A 21114-nucleotide genomic window follows, 5' to 3' on the forward strand; every position below is an offset into this window, starting at 1 on the left:
ACTTGTAGTATCAGAAATATGTAACACCTCCTTCATTGCCTTTAACGTGTGGCCCTAATAAGGAATACGTTTGTTTATTCACCGTCGACACTGGATTCAGTGTCCCTGTCTGTGTCGACCGACTAAAGTAAACGGGCGTTTTAAAACCCCTGACGGTGTTTTTGAGACGTCTGGACCGGTACTAATTGTTTGTCGGCCGTCTCATGTCGTCAACCGACCTTGCAGCGTGTTGACATTATCACGTAATTCCCTAAATAAGCCATCCATTCCGGTGTCGACTCCCTAGAGAGTGACATCACCATTACAGGCAATTGCTCCGCCTCCTCACCAACATCGTCCTCATACATGTCGACACACACGTACCGACACACAGCACACACACAGGGAATGCTCTGATAGAGGACAGGACCCACTAGCCCTTTGGAGAGACAGAGGGAGAGACAGAGGGAGAGTTTGCCAGCACACACCAAAAACGCTATAATTATATAGGGACAACCTTATATAAGTGTTTTCCCTTATAGCATCTTTATTATATATTTCTAACGCCAAATTAGTGCCCCCCCTCTCTGTTTTAACCCTGTTTCTGTAGTGCAGTGCAGGGGAGAGCCTGGGAGCCTTCCCTCCAGCCTTTCTGTGAGGGAAAATGGCGCTGTGTGCTGAGGAGATAGGCCCCGCCCCTTTTTCGGCGGCCTCGTCTCCCGCTCTTAACGGATTCTGGCAGGGGTTAAATATCTCCATATAGCCTCCGGAGGCTATATGTGAGGTATTTTTAGCCAAAATAGGTTTTCATTTGCCTCCCAGGGCGCCCCCCTCCCAGCGCCCTGCACCCTCAGTGACTGCCATGTGAAGTGTGCTGAGGGGAAAATGGCGCACAGCTGCAGTGCTGTGCGCTACCTTTAGAAGACTGAGGAGTCTTCTGCCGCCGATTCTGGACCTCTTCTTACTTCAGCATCTGCAAGGGGGCCGGCGGCAAGGCTCCGGTGACCATCCAGGCTGTACCTGTGATCGTCCCTCTGGAGCTGATGTCCAGTAGCCAAGAAGCCAATCCATCCTGCACGCAGGTGAGTTCACTTCTTCTCCCCTAAGTCCCTCGTTGCAGTGATCCTGTTGCCAGCAGGACTCACTGTAAAATAAAAAACCTAAGCTAAACTTTTCTAAGCAGCTCTTTAGGAGAGCCACCTAGATTGCACCCTTCTCGGCCGGGCACAAAAATCTAACTGAGGCTTGGAGGAGGGTCATAGGGGGAGGAGCCAGTACACACCACCTGATCGTAAAGCTTTACTTTTTGTGCCCTGTCTCCTGCGGAGCCGCTATTCCCCATGGTCCTTTCAGGAACCCCAGCATCCACTAGGACGATAGAGAAATGGAGAACAATTGCACATGTACTTCAAACAACCAAAGAAATCGGCTGACAGTGGACAGAATCTAACCTTGATAAATAAAACCATGTTTATTTACACCAAATAGTTCCAACATTAGATCTGTCACAGGTGAAGGAGAAAGTATTGTCTGTCACTGGGACAGCTCCTTGCTGGACACTGGGGGAGGGGGGAAAAAAAAATTGTCATTGCTGCTTGGGAACAGAAAAAAAAAAAAAAAAAAAAAGTGGAAATGTGAGGGTGGCCCAAGAGACAAGTCACCTCAGTGGATAAGAAGAGCATGAGGTAACTTATTACAGGAGGGAGGAGCCAAGTTGGACAGCCCTATTTTAGGAATATTGGGGGGTTTAAACAGGCTGTCGGGTCCTTTCTAGGTAAACAAGTGAGGTGTAATGTCAGTAGGACAATTCATGGTGTTTTAATGGTGTGAGGGAGAACGTTCTTGACCGTCTATGGGACAGCTCTGCTCCCTCTCTAGGGCTCAATGGAATGTCAAATTTCTAAATGACCACAAAACCATTTCTCTTCAGCCAACATTCCCTATTCTGTGAAACAATTTCTTTGGAAAGAGTACAGGATGAGCCAGAATGTCAGGTCTCCTTTCCCAGCATGCATCACAAGGTACAACTAACAAAATTAAAAACCACTGTGTATGCACCAAGTGACTGCTTTGTGATGCACCTGGCTCTTTTCCAGACTCTTTTTGCAGCTGCATAATAGGGAACGCTATCTGGAAAGGCATTAGATAGTAAAAAGTTATAATTTTTTGGGTCTCTCTCTTTAATAGGGACCTTGAAGCCAACTAGATGAGATGAATGGTAACCTAAAGTCATGGCAACATCAAAATGTGAAGTTGCTGCTTTGCTTAGGGAAATTATCTTTTAAAGGACACCATGCAGGGCCAGTATATTTGTCTTGTACACCCAACCAAATTACAGGCATTTTCATTCTTAGTGCTACTCCACAGCAAAGGCCAGGAGATGGACACATGGCAAAAGCCCCTCAACCCTCCCACAGCAGTAGGGACAAATAAAAAAAATAAAAATCAAAGTCAGTGGGGGTGCAAATATTATAAAAAAAAAAAAACACTAGCTGGGAAACATCTGAGGGCACAACAGGGCGACCCCAGTCCAGGAGCAACATTTCAGAGACATGAGGGCACCCTGTGACCAGGAGCCATAACAAAAGTAAAAAAAAAAAAAAAAAAATTCAGCCTATAATATTTTTGTTTTTTATATATAATGACAGAACTACTATAAATCCACAAGCAACTGCTCAGACAGGGCGCGTCCAGGGGGCTCTCTCTTGCTCTTTCGGCAGCCCCCTCCCTCCACGTTTGGTAGGCGTAGAGACAGGACGAGGGGCTGAAGGTCAGGATCTTCTCTTGGACCTGCTGCCCTCTCCTGATGAGGCGCCAGGACAATGAATCCCTACTGGGGGGCTCCAGCAGTGGCTGCTACAGGCGTCCCAAGGGTATTGGTTGCAGAGATGACTGGTGATCCAGCTAGAGAACCCAATGCTGAAGGAGTTGGCACCGTGGAAATCCCTGAAAAGGAAGCAACAGATTACTATTGGCTCAATAAGATTATACTATAGTGCTTAGTTTATTGGGTGACAGTATCCAGCACAAATGAGAAGTAACATTTACCAACGGTGATACTAGCTGCTCCAAACATACATAAAAGGTGCACAGGTGCCTGCCTATGTGACTGTTACAATGACACTCCCAATAGTACTCATCAGGTCATGAGTTCAGGCTAAGCATTGCAGCAGGCTTGATGAACACAGACATATATTAAATAAATTGATCTCTATAAGAAGCCACATACTGAAACAAAAATAATAAAATTAAAAAAAAATAAATAAAAAAAAACAGCCCCCAAAGCACCTCCCTTTCCATGTACTTCATAAGAGGTAATTTGTCATGACTTACTAAGTGGACGGCTGAACACAAAACAAACCCTGTATGTTTACACAGCCCAACTGATTTATATATGTAATGGACAAAATCAGACAGTCCGAGCAGGATGTATGAAGGATTATTAGGAAAGAGGTGTAGTAGGATCTTTTCTACAAGCGTCATGTAAATACCGTTGCAAATGACATCTGCTGCAAGCATCTGATCATACACTATTTGCATAGTCTCAGGTACAACAGGCAGTAGGAATATACTGGTCACTAATGATCCTCCATGGAAACTACAGTCCCTATCCAGGTGTATTATAAAATAGCTAACATTCATGTAGTAGATATCAGCTGAAATAGAAATCTGGTAACTACTGGGAAGCCAATTTTTCTTTAAAAGTGTGTGTGTAAGAAGTGCTGAAACCTAAATGCCAGGAACATCTTGTGAGAAATGGTCTTACATTGCCAAGTTTAGCCATCTATGCTTTTATGTAAAGGAGATCATACATTAGGGGAGAATCAATGCCTGGGTAGGGGAATCGGGGAAATTAAACATGGTGGAAATCCTTGAATTCAGACCCCCCAAAAATGTCCGGGATAGTCAAGTTGGGTATTATTAACATGACATATCCAGATTCCCCATTGGATTGCCGATGAACGGTGGATCAGTCAGGGAATAGTCCACCTGATGTTGGCTCAAAAAACAAAACAAAAACCCCTCTATAGACCGGTTTCCAACACCGAATACAGATGTGCTTGGAAAGAACGGTTCTTCAGGTACAGTAGTATGTAGTTTAACAAAGTGAGCTGACAGCTATGGCAAATTCCCTCTGAAGGGAGGGGGCTATAAAACCACTAAATGAAAATAGAAGTATGGAAGGGAGCTCTACTTTCTAACAGTGTATTTGTAACTTTCTCACCTCAATCACTAAAAGGTGCTGAAATAAGGTTGCATATGACAGACATTGTAACTGTAAACTCATTGATAAGAAATGTATGTGAACACCAAGCTTACTGAACGGTAGCTGATAATTTGCTGGTTCATATAACTTTCCAGCTAGCCAGAGAACATTAACACAGCGGAAGCAGCGAAATTACACACTAGCAATGTGGTATACACACAGGGTGACTTGTGCTGAGCGACCTGCTGTAGGTTAGAACAGATCACTCAGCACACATCGCTATACACACAGCGATGTGTGCCAACTAGTGTTCTTTATGCACATGCTAGGCGATCTAACTAGATCTTGCCTGCATGTACTAAATATCTGAGTGGCCAATACACGCGGGACCACAGATCGCCATGGGGTGTACACACTGAGCGATCCGTGCTTAATTTCTAGCGATCTAGGCAGATAGCTTAGAAAATAGGCAAAAATCGCCCCGTGTGTAAGTCATCCTTGGTGACTCTGAGAACAGTTCCTATGGAACCGGCAGGCTGCAGGACAGCTGTGGCATGGTGCATCATCATGATCTGTATTTCACCAAAAAATTACAATAAAATACAGAAGTAGTGTAATATTTGTACTACAATATGAGGCAACCCTTTACTGGGGAAAGTCTCAGTGCGACTGCTACAAAAACTAGCTTTTAATTGAGGTCAATACTTAGCTGTGAATGGGTCAAAAAAAGACTGAAGTCATTTTTTATTTTGGCCAAATATTTGTGAACAGATAAGAAATGTGACATTGACACAAGTCCCTTTATAAAATTTCCATTAGAACACTTGCAATAATCCTCTAATGCAAAATAAAAACAGAATTTAAACAAAATTTGCAAAAATAAGTGAAGACTGCAAAACTATGATTTAAAGACCAGCTTATGTACTCAAAGATTTGTAGAATGCGGACATGCTGCCCTGCAGAAATACAGCCAGGGCCATTTATCATGAAGTTATGGCAATGCAACAAACACCTGAGACCCAAACTGCTTTAGTCATTAGGAGTAGTGGTTCTGACTTCATAGTGCACTGGAAACATTTTGAACAATTAAGCATTCTGTCATTTAAGAGGCCAATTAAAAATATAGCTTGGAGAAAAGGAATCAAGAGTTATGCCGTAGTGAGTTAAACTTGTTCCAGCCACCTTGTGCTTAAGTATCTTGCATGTGGACAAACATCTAAAACATTTGTATGGTATTAATACATATAATATATATGAGTTGCAATTTACATGTGGCCATTTATAAGATACATTTTGAAACAATATACAATGTGCCATCAATTAAGAATTTGGCATTACATCAGCCACATATAGTAAATAGAGAGATGCTGTTACAGCACATCTTTACAAACACAGCTTACACAGAACCACCACCAGAGGGAGCCCTGCTACACTTGCCAAAGACTGACCTGACTTGTCACGGACACTGGACTTGGGCAGGGACTGACCTGACATCATACTGGCGCTACTGACTGGGGTGCTTCCGCTGGGCATGTTAGAAGAGCCCATCCGAGACTGGTCCTTCACAATTGGGTCTGCAGAATAAAAGATATGAGAAAAGAGACCACTGCATATACAACATTAACAGTATAAATGGAGGAGACTCCATACTCACAGAAGTAAGGGTGGTCCATGGCTTCACGAGCAGTCAGTCTTGTCTGGTGGTCGTATCGCAGCAGCTTATCAAGGAAATCCAAAGCTTCTGGACTGACCAAGTGCTGATTCTCACTGTGTACAAATCGCTCCCATCGCTTGCGGGAATGTCTGTGACAGGAAAGAGTGAGACTAATTAAGAGTCCATCTTAAAATATCAAAAACCAGTAGAGTTCTAGTTGGGTTCTATCTAAAGAGGGGGATACCGATACGCTTCACTACAGGGCTTCCTCACCTGCCCAGAATATCATTGAAGCGAGGATCCAGTTCAATATTGTATTTGTCAATGTAATCATACAGATCTTCTGTTCCCAGAACCTTGGCTATTCTCACCAACTGCATGAGAGAAACCAGTTAAGACATCCTTGAACACTTCAGTTATATCATGTTTATTCCAGCAATGACTGTCAGGCACATGATCCTTCAGATCATGTGCAGCCACACCAGCTGCTCTGTGCATTACATTGAAAATTTGTAAATAAAAGTATGAAACCATGACAGTGTTTTGCTCACTGCCGGTCAGTCATGTATGTACATCTACGGAAGATTTAGTGAGCATTGACATTTTAAATTTGGCTTAAAAAAACAACCCCCCCCCCCAAAAAAAAAAAAAAAGGAATAAAGTTGTGAAAAGTATTCACAGGTTCCACTGCCATCACAAGGAGCAAATCCTGTCCAGAGCATTCAAGGCCAGTGTCCAATGAGGAAATCCTGCAAATTCTTAATAACTACTTCCCCAAAGATGCTGCGTTCCAGAGGTGCTGCAAAGGAAGTCTGTCTCATTTTCCCAGCAACCCAGAGAGTATAGTGTAATCTGGATGCAAGTCTACTGTGCACATCACAGCTGCATCTATCAACACTGGCAATAGGGCAACCCGATATGGGCAAGACTTCAAACCTTGAAGCATTCCATGAAGGTTCCACCTCTGAAGGCAAGCTTACTGAATTCCCAAATCATCTTAACCTAATTTCTTATCTTGTTAACACTGCTATTTGGCTAGAAATATTGTCATATGAAGCACTTCATTCTCCATTAAAAACGGAGTTGTGTAATACATAGACTGTAGATTGTAAAAGGGGAAATTCAATTTTTTTTTTAATGCAGTTATGGGCACCTGCCGAAACAATTTAATTGTGGCTCCGATCAGGTACTAATGTTGCAGGTGCCCAAAGGTCACTTTCTGCATCATGCCCATTTGTTTAGATGGATTTAGCAGCTTTGCAAGAGTAAACTCTGCTATTGGCCACCCAAAACAATTGAATTGCTCTGTCTGGTACCCAATAATCGAATCGCTTCCTAGGTTTGCTAGCAGGACGTTAACCCAGTTTGTTAATACCCAGTCTGGGTTATTGACACTGTGCATAAATGTAAAAGCACTATAGAGCATACTGGCACTATATACAGTACATGATAGGGATTTCCTTGGTAGAGCTATGAGCAGCTGTAATCTCTCCAGACTGTCAGCAGCTGGGTAAGAGGCAGGAACACCACATGAGGGTCACATGACAGGTATGCACCTAACAGGCAAAGGCAGAGCAAAATGTTCCATTTTATTGAAGTACACTAGTCACAAATGAAGCAGACCTTTGTGAGAAGAAACAGTCCTTAGAATACAGCAATCACTATGGATACTACTGAAGCAATAGCTCCCGGTGAATTGACAATGTATTCACACTGTATGCACGCTGCTTCAACTCACTTGGTAAACCCCCCCTCCTTGATATAACTGTGAGCAAGGGCCGTTATACCAAGGATCACTTGCCCTTTGCATATTGGGAAAGCCCAATGCATCCACTACCTTAAGCAATTACATAAATTGCTTCTTCAAAACATAGGGGGTAATTCGGAGTTGATCGCAGCAGCAAGTTTGTTAGCAGTTAGGCAAAACCATGTGCACTGCAGGTGAGGCAGATAACACATTTGCAGAGAGCGTTAGATTTGGGTGGGTTATTTTGTTTCTGTGCAGGGTAAATACTGGCTGCTTTATTTTTACACTGCAATTTAGATTTCAGTTTGAACACACCCCACCCAAATCTAACTCTCTCTGCACATGTTATATCTGCCCCTCCTGCAGTGCACATGGTTTTGCCCAACTGCTAACAAATTTGCTGCTGCGATCAACTCAGAATTAGGCCCATAGTTGGGCCAGACTGAATTACCAGTGTGCAGATTCCAGTGGCTTCACAGTATACGTCTTTAGCCGATCTCTGCTTACGGATTCAGTTTGTAATACCGATGGCCGGGATGCCGGCCATCAGTATATCGACAGTGGCATCCAGCCACCAGGATGCTGGCAGCAGGGCGAACGCTAGTAAGCCCATTGCGGGCTCGCTGCGCTCGTCACACTGTGGGCACGGTGGCTTGCTGCGCTTACCACAGGTTATAGATACCCTCTGTGGGTGTCATGAACACCCATAGAGGGAGAAAAGCCTGTGGCGCCGGAATTCTGGCATTTGCATTGTAGCGCAATGTGGGATCCCAGCGTCGGCATTGTAATAGCCGGGATCCCATGCGGCGGGATTTTCACCCCTTCCCCTGCTTACAACCTATGGAGGTGCGGGCAGAAATCAGCCGAGTGTATCTGGCCTTATGAATTGTCACAATTTTTTTTCCGTGTCTACAGTTCCCTTTAGTCATTCTGTAGGAAAAGAATATTTGCCAATCCAAAAATCCAGGCCTTTTAGTATAAACATATCGAGAATATGAAAACCCAGTCACCAGTGACAAGTGCAGTGTCTCACCTGATCATAATTATCATGTCCATGGAAAAATGGCTCCTTTCTGAAGATCATGCTGGCCAGCATACAGCCCAAGCTCCACATATCTAGACTGTAATCATACATCTGCAAGATGCAAGTCAAACATTTTATAATAAAAAAAATAAAAAAAAGAATATATATATATATATATATATATATATATATATATATATATATACATATACATATACATACACACACACACATATACATACACACACATACATACATACACACACACACATACATACATACACATGTACATGCACACATATATACATACATATCTAGGCAAGAGTGCATGCCTGCTGTATTGGTCTCCTTTATATAGGTTTAAAAAGGTCCCTTTAACCTCACACATGAAATCAGATCAAGAGTCATACCTGGTAATCAACAAGCAGCTCTGGCCCCTTAAAGTATCTGGAGGCAACTCTAACATTATATTCCTGGCCTGGGTGATAAAACTCTGCGAGGCCCCAATCTATTAGTCGGAGCTGGGAAAAGATATTAACAATTAATCGGCTTTGCCGTGAACCCAGCAGCAAGACGTAACAGGGGAAGATCCAACCTTTAGCCTGCTGGGATCAGACTTACCTTTCTGTGCTCATGGTCAATCATAACGTTATGTGGCTTCACGTCCCTGTGCATGATACCCATACTGTGACAATAATCCAGGGCCTGCAGGCGACAGTACAGAGTCAGAGTGTACATTTTGTGGAAAGATGTTCTGACTGTATCTAATAGACAGGAAGAAATGGCAACAGCCAAAGAGGTCATACCTTTAATATTTCATACATGTAGAACCTAATGTCGTAATCTGTTAGAGTCTGATATAACTGCTGTGGAGAGCAAGAACAAAAATACTGTACTTAGTGAGTGCCCCCTTAAATCTGGGATGCAAGTAAAACCGCTTTCATTGTGCTCACCTTAAAATCTGTATTGTTGACATGTTCAAAAACCAGTGCCGGCGTTCTAGACTATAAGAAGCCAGGGAAAAAAATAAAATAAAACGCTAATAAAATGAACAGTGCGAACGTGTGGGAAATGATTATCTAATTATTGGATGTAAATTGCTACAAGGCGATAAAGCCAGCTCACCACAGGATCTTTCACTATGTCAGCCAGTGTGATGATGTTGGGTCCGCCCCGCAAGTTCTCCAGAATCTTGATTTCACGCTTAATTTTCTTCTTCTTCACAGGCTATAAATAAAAGGTGGGGACAAGAGGTGTGAGGAGGTAGTAATGAACCTATGTACCGACACACTGTAACTGCTTCGGTACCATGATGCAGCTGGTCTTTTTGCCACTGTTCACCTGACACAAATCCTCATTTACATGAACTGCTATTACAGCTTATGATGCATTACCCATTTTGACAAAAATCTTGTGTACCGAGGTCTGTGTCATTAATTAAAAAGTCCAAGGTTATTTGTGGCAGATAATAAAGCAAAGAACAGGGCTTATTAAAGATTCTCTTATATGACCAGTGTGGGGAGGAATTACCAAGTGGTGCAAGCAGGAAGATCATTGGGTAGTCGCATTTAGAGTCTCTCATTGGTTCTCCTGCTCGCACACTACTTACACAGCCGTTTTAAAGAAGTGAACGAAGAAAAAATAAGAATTTACTCACCGGTAATTCTATTTCTCGTAGTCCGTAGTGGATGCTGGGAACTCCGTAAGGACCATGGGGAATAGCGGGCTCCAAAGGAGGCTGGGCACTCTAGAAAGATTTATGACTACCTGGTGTGCATTGGCTCCTCCCACTATGACCCTCCTCCAAGCCTCAGTTAGGACACCGTGCCCGGACGAGCAGACATAATAAGGAAGATTTAGAATCCCGGGTAAGACTTACCAGCCACACCAATCACACCGTACAACTTGTGATACTATATCCAGTTTGACAGTATGAAAACAACTGAGCCGCTCAACAATAACCCTTTAGTTAACAATAACTATTTACAAGTATTGCAGACAATCCGCACTTGGGATGGGCGCCCAGCATCCACTACGGACTACGAGAAATAGAAATACCGGTGAGTAAATTCTTATTTTCTCTAACGTCCTAGTGGATGCTGGGAACTCCGTAAGGACCATGGGGATTATACCAAAGCTCCCAAACGGGCGGGAGAGTGCGGATGACTCTGTAGCACCGAATGAGAGAACTCCAGGTCCTCCTCAGCCAGGGTATCAAATTTGTAGAATTTTGCAAATGTGTTTGCCCCTGACCAAGTAGCTGCTCGGCAAAGTTGTAAAGCCGAGACCCCTCGGGCAGCCGCCCAAGATGAGCCCACCTTCCTTGTGGAATGGGCATTTACAGATTTTGGCTGTGGCATGCCTGCCACAGAATGTGCAAGCTGAATTGTACTACAAATCCAGCGAGCAATAGACTGCTTAGAAGCAGGAGCACCCAGCTTGTTGGGTGCATACAGGATAAACAGCGAGTCAGATTTTCTGACTCCAGCCATCCTGGAAACATATTTTCAGGGCCCTGACAACGTCTAGCAACTTGGAGTCCTCCAAATCCTTAGTAGCCGCAGGCACCACAATAGGCTGGTTCAGGTGAAACGCTGACACCACCTTAGGGAGAAACTGGGGACGAGTCCTCAATTCTGCCCTATTCATATGGAAAATCAGATAAGGGCTTTTACATGATAAAGCCGCCAATTCTGATACTCGCCTGGCTGAAGCCAGGGCCAATAACATAACCACTTTCCACGTGAGATATTTCAGATCCACGGTTTTTAGTGGCTCAAACCAATGTGATTTTAAGAAACTCAACATCACGTTGAGATCCCAAGGTGCCACAGGAGGCACAAATGGGGGCTGAATATGCAGCACTCCTTTCACAAATGTCTGAACTTCAGGTACTGAAGCTAGTTCTTTTTGAAAGAAAAATCGACAGAGCCGAGATCTGTACTTTAATGGAGCCTAGTTTTAGGCCCATATTCACTCCTGCTTGCAGGAAATGCAGAAATCGACCTAGTTGAAATTCCTCTGTTGGGGCCTTTTTGGCCTCGCACCATGCAACATATTTCCGCCATATGCGGTGATAATGCTTTGCCGTAACATCTTTCCTGGCCTTAATAAGCGTAGGAATGACTTCTTCCGGAATACCCTTTTCCTTTAGGATCCGGTGTTCAACCGCCATGCCGTCAAACGCAGCCGCGGTAAGTCTTGGAACAGACAGGGCCCCTGTTGTAGCAGGTCCTGTCTGAGCGGTAGAGGCCACGGGTCCTCTGAGAGCATCTCTTGAAGTTCCGGGTACCACGCTCGTCTTGGCCAATCCGGAACCACGAGAATGGTGTTTACTCCTCGCTTTCTTATTATTCTCAATACCTTTGGTATGAGAGGCAGAGGAGGGAACACATAAACCAACTGGTACACCCACGGTGTCACTAGAGCGTCCACAGCTATCGCCTGAGGGTCCCTTGACCTGGCGCAATATCTTTTTAACTTTTTGTTGAGGCGGGACGCCATCATGTCCACCTGTGGTTTTTCCCAACGGTTTACCAGCATCTGGAAGACTTCTGGATGAAGTCCCCACTCTCCCGGGTGGAGGTCGTGTCTGCTGAGGAAGTCTGCTTCCCAGTTGTCCACCCCCGGAATGAACACTGCTGACAGTGCTAGTACATGATTCTCCGCCCATCAGAGAATTCTTGTGGCTTCCGCCATCGCCATCCTGCTTCTTGTGCCGCCCTGTCGATTTACATGGGCGACTGCCGTGATGTTGTCTGACTGGATCAGCACCGGCTGGTGTAGGAGCAGGGATTTTGCTTGACTTAGGGCATTGTAGATGGCCCTTAGTTCCAGAATATTTATGTGAAGGGAAGTCTCCTGACTCGACCATAGTCCTTGGAAGTTTCTTCCCTGTGTGACTGCCCCCCAGCCTCGAAGGCTGGCATCCGTGGTCACCAGGACCCAGTCCTGTATGCCGAACCTGCGGCCCTCTAGAAGATGGGCACTCTGCAGCCACCACAGTAACGACACCCTGGTTCTTGGAGACAGGGTTATCAAGCGATGCATCTGAAGATGCGATCCGGACCACTGGTCCAACAGGTCCCACTGAAAGATTCTGGCATGGAACCTGCCGAAGGAAATTGCTTTGTAAGAAGCCACCATCTTTCCCAGGACCCGCGTGCAGCGATGCACTGATACCTGTTTTGGTTTCAGGAGGTCTCTGACTAGAGATGACAACTCCCTGGCTTTCTCCTCCGGGAGAAACACTTTTTTCTGGACTGTATCCAGAATCATACCCAGGAACAGTAGCCGTGTTGTCGGAACCAGCTGTGACTTTGGGATATTCAGAATCCAGCCGTGCTGGTGCAGCACCTCCTGAGATAGTGCTACTCCCACCAACAACTGTTCCTTGGACCTCGCTTTTATCAGGAGATCGTCCAAGTACGGGATAATTAAAACTCCCTTTTTTCGAAGGAGTATCATCATTTCCGCCATAACCTTGGTAAATACCCTCGGTGCCGTGGACAGTCCAAACGGCAGCGTCTGGAATTGGTAATGGCAATCCTGTACCACAAATCTGAGGTACTCCTGGTGAGGATGGTAAATGGGGACATGCAAGTAAGCATCCTTGATGTCCAGGGATACCATGTAATCCCCCTCGTCCAGGCTCGCAATAACCGCCCTGAGCGATTCCATCTTGAACTTGAATTTTTTTATGTATGTGTTCAAGGATTTCAAATTTAAAATGGGTCTCACCGAACCGTCCGGTTTCGGTACCACAAATAGTGTGGAATAGTAACCCCGGCCTTGTTGAAGTAGGGGTACTTTGATTATCACCTGCTGAGAATACAGCTTGTGAATTGCCGCTAGCACTGCCTCCCTGTCTGAGGGAGCAATCGGCAAGGCAGATTTTAGGAACCGGTGGGGTGGAGACGCCTCGAATTCCAGTTTGTACCCCTGAGATACTATTTGAAGGATCCAGGGATCCACCTGTGAGCGAGCCCACTGATCGCTGAAATTCTTGAGGCGACCCCCCACCGTACCTGGCTCCGCCTGGGGAGCCCCACCGTCATGCGGCGGACTTGGAAGAAGAAGCGGGGGAGGATTTTTGCTCCTGGGAACCTGCTGTTTGTTGCAGCCTTTTTCCCCTACCTCTGCCTCTGGACAGAAAGGACCCGCCCTTTCCACGCCTGTTTTTCTGGGTCCGAAAGGACTGAACCTGATAAAACGGCGCCTTCTTAGGCTGTGAGGGGACATGGGGTAAAAATGCTGACTTCCCAGACGTTGCTGTGGAAACTAGGTCCGAGAGACCATCCCCAAATAATTCCTCACCCTTATATGGTAACACTTCCATGTGCTTTTTTGAATCTGCATCTCCTGTCCACTGGCGAGTCCATAAGCCTCTCCTAGCAGAAATGGACAATGCACTTACTTTAGATGCCAGTCGGCAGATTTCCCTTTGTGCATCTCTCATATATAAGACTGAGTCTTTTATATGGTCTATGGTTAACAGGATCGTGTCTGTCTAATGTGTCAATATTTTCTGACAGTTTATCTGACCACGCAGCGGCAGCACTGCACATCCAAGCTGACGCAATAGCTGGCCTAAGTATAATGCCTGTGTGTGTATACACAGACTTCAGGATCGCCTCCTGCTTTCTATCAGCAGGTTCCTTGAGGGCGGCCGTATCCGGAGACGGTAGTGCCACCTTTTTAGACAAACGTGTGAGCGCTTTATCCACTCTAGGGGGTGTTTCCCAACGTGACCTATCCTCTGGCGGGAAAGGGAACGCCATTAGTACCTTCTTAGGAATTACCAATTTTTTATCAGGGAAAGCCCACGCTTCTTCACACACTTCATTTAATTAATCTGATGGGGGAAAAACTACGGGTAGTTTTTTCTCTCCAAACATAATACCCTTTTTAGTGGTACCTGTAGTTATATCAGAAATGTGTAACACCTCTTTCATTGCCTCAATCATGCAGTGAATGGCCTTAGTAGGCATTAGGTTAGACTCATCGTCGTCGACACTTGTGTCAGTATCAGTGTCAACATCTGGGTCTGCTTGTGGTAGCGGGCGTTTTAGAGCCCCTGACGACCCATGCGACGCCTGGGCAGGCACGAGCTGAGAAGTCGGCTGTCCCACATTAGGCATGTCGTCAATTTTCTTATATAAGGAGTCTATACGTGCACTCATTACTTTCCATAAGCCCATCCACTCAGGTGTCTGCCCCGCAGGGGGTGACATCCCTTCTAAAGGCATCTGCTCCGCCTCCACATCATTATCCTCATCAAACATGTCGACACAGCCGTACCGACACACAGCACACACACAAGGAATGCTCCGAATGAGGACAGGACCCACAAAAGCCCTTTGGGGGGACAGAGTGAGAGTATGCCAGCACACACCAGAGCGCTATATAATGCAGGGACTAACTGAGTTATGTCCCCTATAGCTGCTTTTTATAATATATATATATATATATATATATATATATATATATATATATATATATATATATATATATATATAATAAGAATTTACTTACCGATAATTCTATTTCTCGGAGTCCGTAGTGGATGCTGGGGTTCCTGAAAGGACCATGGGGAATAGCGGCTCCGCAGGAGACAGGGCACAAAAAAGTAAAGCTTTACTAGGTCAGGTGGTGTGCACTGGCTCCTCCCCCTATGACCCTCCTCCAGACTCCAGTTAGGTACTGTGCCCGGACGAGCATACACAATAAGGGAGGCATTTTGAATCCCGGGTAAGACTCATACCAGCCACACCAATCACACCGTACAACTTGTGATCTAAACCCAGTTAACAGTATGACAACAGAAAGGGCCTCTTAAAGATGGCTCCTTAACAATAACCCGAATTAGTTAACAATAACTATGTACAAGTATTGCAGATAATCCGCACTTGGGATGGGCGCCCAGCATCCACTACGGACTCCGAGAAATAGAATTATCGGTAAGTAAATTCTTATTTTCTCTATCGTCCTAAGTGGATGCTGGGGTTCCTGAAAGGACCATGGGGATTATACCAAAGCTCCCAAACGGGCGGGAGAGTGCGGATGACTCTGCAGCACCGAATGAGAGAACTCCAGGTCCTCCTTTGCCAGGGTATCAAATTTGTAAAATTTTACAAACGTGTTCTCCCCCGACCACGTAGCTGCTCGGCAGAGTTGTAATGCCGAGACCCCTCGGGCAGCCGCCCAAGATGAGCCCACCTTCCTTGTGGAGTGGGCTTTTACAGTTTTAGGCTGTGGCAGGCCTGCCACAGAATGTGCAAGTTGAATTGTGTTACAAATCCAACGAGCAATCGACTGCTTAGAAGCAGGTGCGCCCAACTTGTTGGGTGCATACAATATAAACAGCGAGTCAGATTTTCTGACTCCAGCCGTCCTTGCAATGTATATTTTTAAGGCTCTGACAACGTCCAACAACTTGGAGTCCTCCAAGTCGCTAGTGGCCGCAGGCACCACAATAGGTTGGTTCAGATGAAATGCTGATACCACTTTAGGGAGAAAATGCGGACGAGTCCGCAGTTCTGCCCTATCCGAATGGAAGATTAGATAAGGACTTTTATAAGATAAAGCCGCCAATTCAGATACTCTCCTGGCAGAGGCCAGGGCTAGTAACATAGTCACTTTCAATGTGAGATATTTCAAATCCACCTTTTTCAATGGTTCAAACCAATGGGATTTGAGGAAATCTAAAACTACATTTAGATCCCACGGTGCCACCGGAGGCACCACAGGAGGCTGTATATGCAGTACTCCCTTGACAAAAGTCTGGACCTCAGGGACAGAGGCCAATTCTTTTTGGAAGAATATTGACAGGGCCGAAATTTGAACCTTAATGGATCCCAATTTGAGACCCATAGATAATCCTGATTGCAGGAAATGTAGGAAACGACCCAGTTGGAATTCCTCCGTCGGAACCCTCCGATCCTCGCACCACGCTACATATTTTCGCCAAATGCGGTGATAATGTTTCACGGTGACTTCCTTCCGTGCCTTAATCAAGGTAGGAATGACTTCTTCTGGAATGCCTTTCCCTTTTAGGATCTGGCGTTCAACCGCCATGCCGTCAAACGCAGCCGCGGTAAGTCTTGAAAAAGACAGGGACCCTGCTGTAGCAGGTCCCTTCTCAGAGGTAGAGGCCACGGTTCGTCCGTGAGCATCTCTTGAAGTTCCGGATACCAAGTCCTTCTCGGCCAATCCGGAACCACTAGTATTGTTCTTACTCTTCTTTGCCGTATGATCTTCAATACCTTTGGTATGAGCGGCAGAGGAGGAAACACATACACTGACTGGTACACCCAAGGAGTTACCAGTGCGTCCACAGCTATTGCCTGTGGATCTCTTGACCTGGCGCAATATTTGTCCAGTTTCTTGTTGAGGCGAGACGCCATCATGTCTACAATTGGTCTTTCCCAACGGTCTATTAACATGTTGAAGACTTCTGGATGTAGACCCCACTCTCCCGGATGAAGATCGTGTCTGCTGAGGAAGTCTGCTTCCCAGTTGTCCACGCCCGGGATGAACACTGCTGACAGTGCTATCACGTGATTCTCCGCCCAGCGAAGAATCTTGGCAGCTTCTGCCATTGCACTCCTGCTTCTTGTGCCGCCCTGCCTGTTTACATGGGCGACCGCCGTGATGTTGTCCGACTGAATCAACACCGGCTTTCCTTGCAGGAGAAGTTCCGCCTGGCTTAGAGCATTGTAGATTGCTCTTAGTTCCAGAATGTTTATGTGAAGAGACTTTTCCAGACTCGTCCATACTCCCTGGAAGTTTCTTCCTTGTGTGACTGCTCCCCAGCCTCTCAGGCTGGCGTCCGTGGTCACCAGGATCCAATCCTGAATGCCGAATCTGCGGCCTTCTAATAGGTGAGCCTTCTGCAACCACCACAGAAGTGACACCCTTGTCTTTGGTGACAGGGTTATTCGCAGGTGCATCTGCAGATGCGACCCTGACCATTTGTCCAACAGATCCCTTTGGAATATTCTTGCATGGAATCTGCCGAATGGAATTGCTTCGTAAGAAGCCACCATTTTTCCCAGGACTCTTGTGCATTGATGTACTGACACTTTTCCTGGTTTTAGGAGGTTCCTGACCAGATCGGATAACTCCTTGGCTTTTTCCTCTGGAAGGAAAACCTTTTTCTGAACCGTGTCCAGAATCATTCCTAGGAACAGCAGACGAGTTGTCGGGATTAAATGGGATTTTGGAATATTCAGAATCCACCCGTGTTGTCTTAGCACCTCTTGAGATAGTGCTAAAGCTGTCTCCAGCTGTTCTCTGGACCTTGCCCTTATTAGGAGATCGTCCAAGTATGGGATAACTAATACGCCTTTTCTTCGAAGAAGAATCATCATCTCGGCCATTACCTTGGTAAAGACCCGAGGCGCCGTGGACAATCCGAACGGCAGCGTCTGAAACTGATAGTGACAGTTTTGAACAATGAACCTGAGGTACCCCTGGTGTGCGGGGTAAATCGGAACGTGTAGATACACATCCTTGATGTCCAAGGATACCATAAAGTCCCCTTCTTCCAGGTTCGCTATCACTGCTCTGAGTGACTCCATCTTGAACTTGAACTTTTTTATGTAGAGGTTCAAGGACTTCAGATTTAGAATAGGCCTTACCGAGCCATCCGGCTTCGGTACCACAAATAGAGTGGAATAATACCCCTTTCCTTGTTGTAATAGGGGTACTTTGACTATCACCTGCTGAGCGTACAGCTTGTGAATGGCTTCCAACACCCTCTCCCTTTCGGAAGAGACGGTTGGTAAGGCAGACTTCAGGAAACGATGAGGAGGATCCGTCTCTAATTCCAACCTGTACCCCTGAGATATTATCTGCAGGATCCAGGGGTCTACCTGCGAGTGAGCCCACTGCGCGCTGTAATTTTTGAGACGGCCCCCCACTGTCCCCGAGTCCGCTTGAGAGGCCCCAGCGTCATGCTGAGGTTTTTGCAGGAGCCGGGGAGGGCTTCTGTTCCTGGGAAGGAGCTGCCTGTTGGTGTCTCTTCCCTCTTCCTCTGCCTCGTGGCAGGTACGACAAGCCCTTTGCTCTCTTATTTTTGTAGGAGCGAAAAGGCTGCGGTTGAAAGGTCGGTGCCTTTCTCTGTTGGGGAGTGACTTGAGGTAAAAAAGTGGATTTCCCGGCAGTAGCCGTGGCCACCAAGTCTGATAGACCAACTCCAAATAACTCCTCCCCTTTATACGGCAAAACCTCCATGTGACGTTTTGAATCCGCATCGCCTGTCCACTGTCGTGTCCATAAGGCTCTTCTGGCTGAAATGGACATAGCACTCACCCGAGATGCCAGTGTGCAAATATCCCTCTGTGCATCACGCATATAGATAAATGCATCCTTTATTTGTTCTAACGACAGTAAAACATTGTCCCTATCTAGGGTATCAATATTTTCAATCAGGGATTCTGACCAAACTACTCCAGCACTGCACATCCAGGCAGTTGCTATAGCTGGTCGTAGTATAACACCTGCATGTGTGTATATATTCTTTTGAATAACTTCCATCTTTCTATCTGATGGATCCTTAAGTGCGGCCGTCTCAGGAGAGGGTAACGCCACTTGTTTGGATAAGCGTGTGAGCGCCTTGTCCACCTTAGGGGGTGTTTCCCAGCGCGCCCTAACCTCTGGCGGGAAAGGGTATAATGCCAATAACTTTTTTGAAATTATCAACTTTTTATCAGGAGCAACCCACGCTTCATCACACACGTCATTTAATTCTTCTGATTCAGGAAAAACTGTTTGTAGTTTTTTCACACCATACATAATACCCTGTTTTACGGTATCTGTAGTATCAGCTAAATGTAACGTCTCCTTCATTGCCAAAATCATATAACGTGTGGCCCTACTGGAAAATACGTTTGAATTTCTACCGTCGTCACTGGAATCAGTGCCCGTGTCTGGGTCTGTGTCGACCGACTGAGGCAAAGGGCGTTTTACAGCCCCTGACGGTGTTTGAGGCGCCTGGACAGGCATTAATTGATTGTCCGGCCGCCTCATGTCCTCAACTGACTGTTTAAGGGAAGATAAACCATCACGTAATTCCACAAATAAAGGCATCCATTCTGGTGTCGACCCCCTGGGGGGTGACATCTGCATATTTGGCAATTGCTCCGCCTCCACACCAATATCGTCCTCATACATGTCGACACCACGTACCGACACACACCGCAAACTCACAGGGAATGCTCTAATGAAGACAGGACCCACTAGCCCTTTTGGGGAGACAGAGGGAGAGTCTGCCAGCACACACCACAAAGCGCTATATATACAAGGGATATCCTTATATTAAGTGCTCCCTTATAGCTGCTTTAATATATATATATATAGCCATTAATGTGCCCCCCCTCTCTGTTTTACCCTGTTTCTGTAGTGCAGTGCAGGGGAGAGACCTGGGAGCCGTTCTGACCAGCGGAGCTGTGACAGACAATGGCGCCGTGTGCTGAGGAGATAGGCCCCGCCCCTTTTTCGGCGGGTTCTTCTCCCGCTATTTTTCCAGTCAGGCAGGGGTTAAATATCTCCATATAGCCCCTATGGGCTATATGTGAGGTATTTTTAGCCTTGTATAAGGTTTATATTTGCCTCTCAGAGCGCCCCCCCCCAGCGCTCTGCACCCTCAGTGACTGCCCAGTGAAGTGTGCTGAGAGGAAAATGGCGCACAGCTGCAGTGCTGTGCGCTACCTTATGAAGACTGAGGAGTCTTCAGCCGCCGGTTTCCGGACCTCTTCACGCTTCAGCATCTGCAAGGGGGTCGGCGGCGCGGCTCCGGGACCGGACTCCACGGCTGGGCCTGTGTTCGATCCCTCTGGAGCTAATGGTGTCCAGTAGCCAAGCAGCAAATCCACTCTGCATGCAGGTGAGTTTACTACTTTCCCCCTAAGTCCCACGTTGCAGTGATCCTGTTGCCAGCAGGACTCACTGTAAAGAAAAAAACCTAAACTAAACTTTCTCTAAGCAGCTCTTTAGGAGAGCCACCTAGATTGCACCCTTCTCGTTCGGGCACAAAATCTAACTGGAGTCTGGAGGAGGGTCATAGGGGGAGGAGCCAGTGCACACCACCTGACCTAGTAAAGCTTTACTTTTTTGTGCCCTGTCTCCTGCGGAGCCGCTATTCCCCATGGTCCTTTCAGGAACCCCAGCATCCACTTAGGACGATAGAGAAATATATATATATATATATATATATATATATATATATATATATATATATATATATATATATATATATATATATATATATATATATAGCGCCTAAATTTAGTGCCCCCCCTCTCTGTTTTTACCCTGTTCTGAAGTGTAGACTGCAGGGGAGAGCCAGGGAGCTTCCTTCCAGCGGATCTGTGAAGGAGAAATGGCGCCAGTGTGTCTGAGGGAGATAGCTCCGCCCCTTTTCCGCGGCCTATTCTCCCGCTTTTTCCTGGATTCTGGCAGGGGTATTTACCACATATATAGCCTCTGGGCTATATATTGTG

At 45.9% G+C, this 21114-nt stretch overlaps 1 protein-coding gene across 4 annotated transcripts in view; it reads right to left on the reverse strand.

The window, feature by feature from the left end:
* Window positions 1-1426: 1426 nt before the first annotated feature.
* CSNK2A1 (casein kinase 2 alpha 1) overlaps window positions 1427-21114 on the reverse strand; it is a 50281-nt gene continuing 30593 nt past the window's right edge. For 3 of the 4 annotated variants that reach the window (XM_063959115.1, XM_063959117.1, XM_063959116.1), the window contains exons 4-13: window positions 9737-9838; window positions 9565-9615; window positions 9418-9477; window positions 9233-9316; window positions 9022-9132; window positions 8621-8722; window positions 6114-6214; window positions 5841-5989; window positions 5635-5760; window positions 1427-2925 (exon numbers count right to left, since the gene is read on the reverse strand). In XM_063959115.1, the coding sequence (XP_063815185.1) occupies window positions 2810-2925; window positions 5635-5760; window positions 5841-5989; window positions 6114-6214; window positions 8621-8722; window positions 9022-9132; window positions 9233-9316; window positions 9418-9477; window positions 9565-9615; window positions 9737-9838 (1002 nt within the window). In that variant the 3' untranslated portion in view covers window positions 1427-2809. The remainder of the gene's footprint in view (window positions 2926-5634; window positions 5761-5840; window positions 5990-6113; window positions 6215-8620; window positions 8723-9021; window positions 9133-9232; window positions 9317-9417; window positions 9478-9564; window positions 9616-9736; window positions 9839-21114) is intronic. The other variant, XM_063959118.1, reaches the window with a different exon arrangement.

This window comes from Pseudophryne corroboree, chromosome 3 (genome assembly GCF_028390025.1).
Source record: "Pseudophryne corroboree isolate aPseCor3 chromosome 3, aPseCor3.hap2, whole genome shotgun sequence".
Lineage (NCBI taxonomy): Eukaryota > Metazoa > Chordata > Amphibia > Anura > Myobatrachidae > Pseudophryne > Pseudophryne corroboree.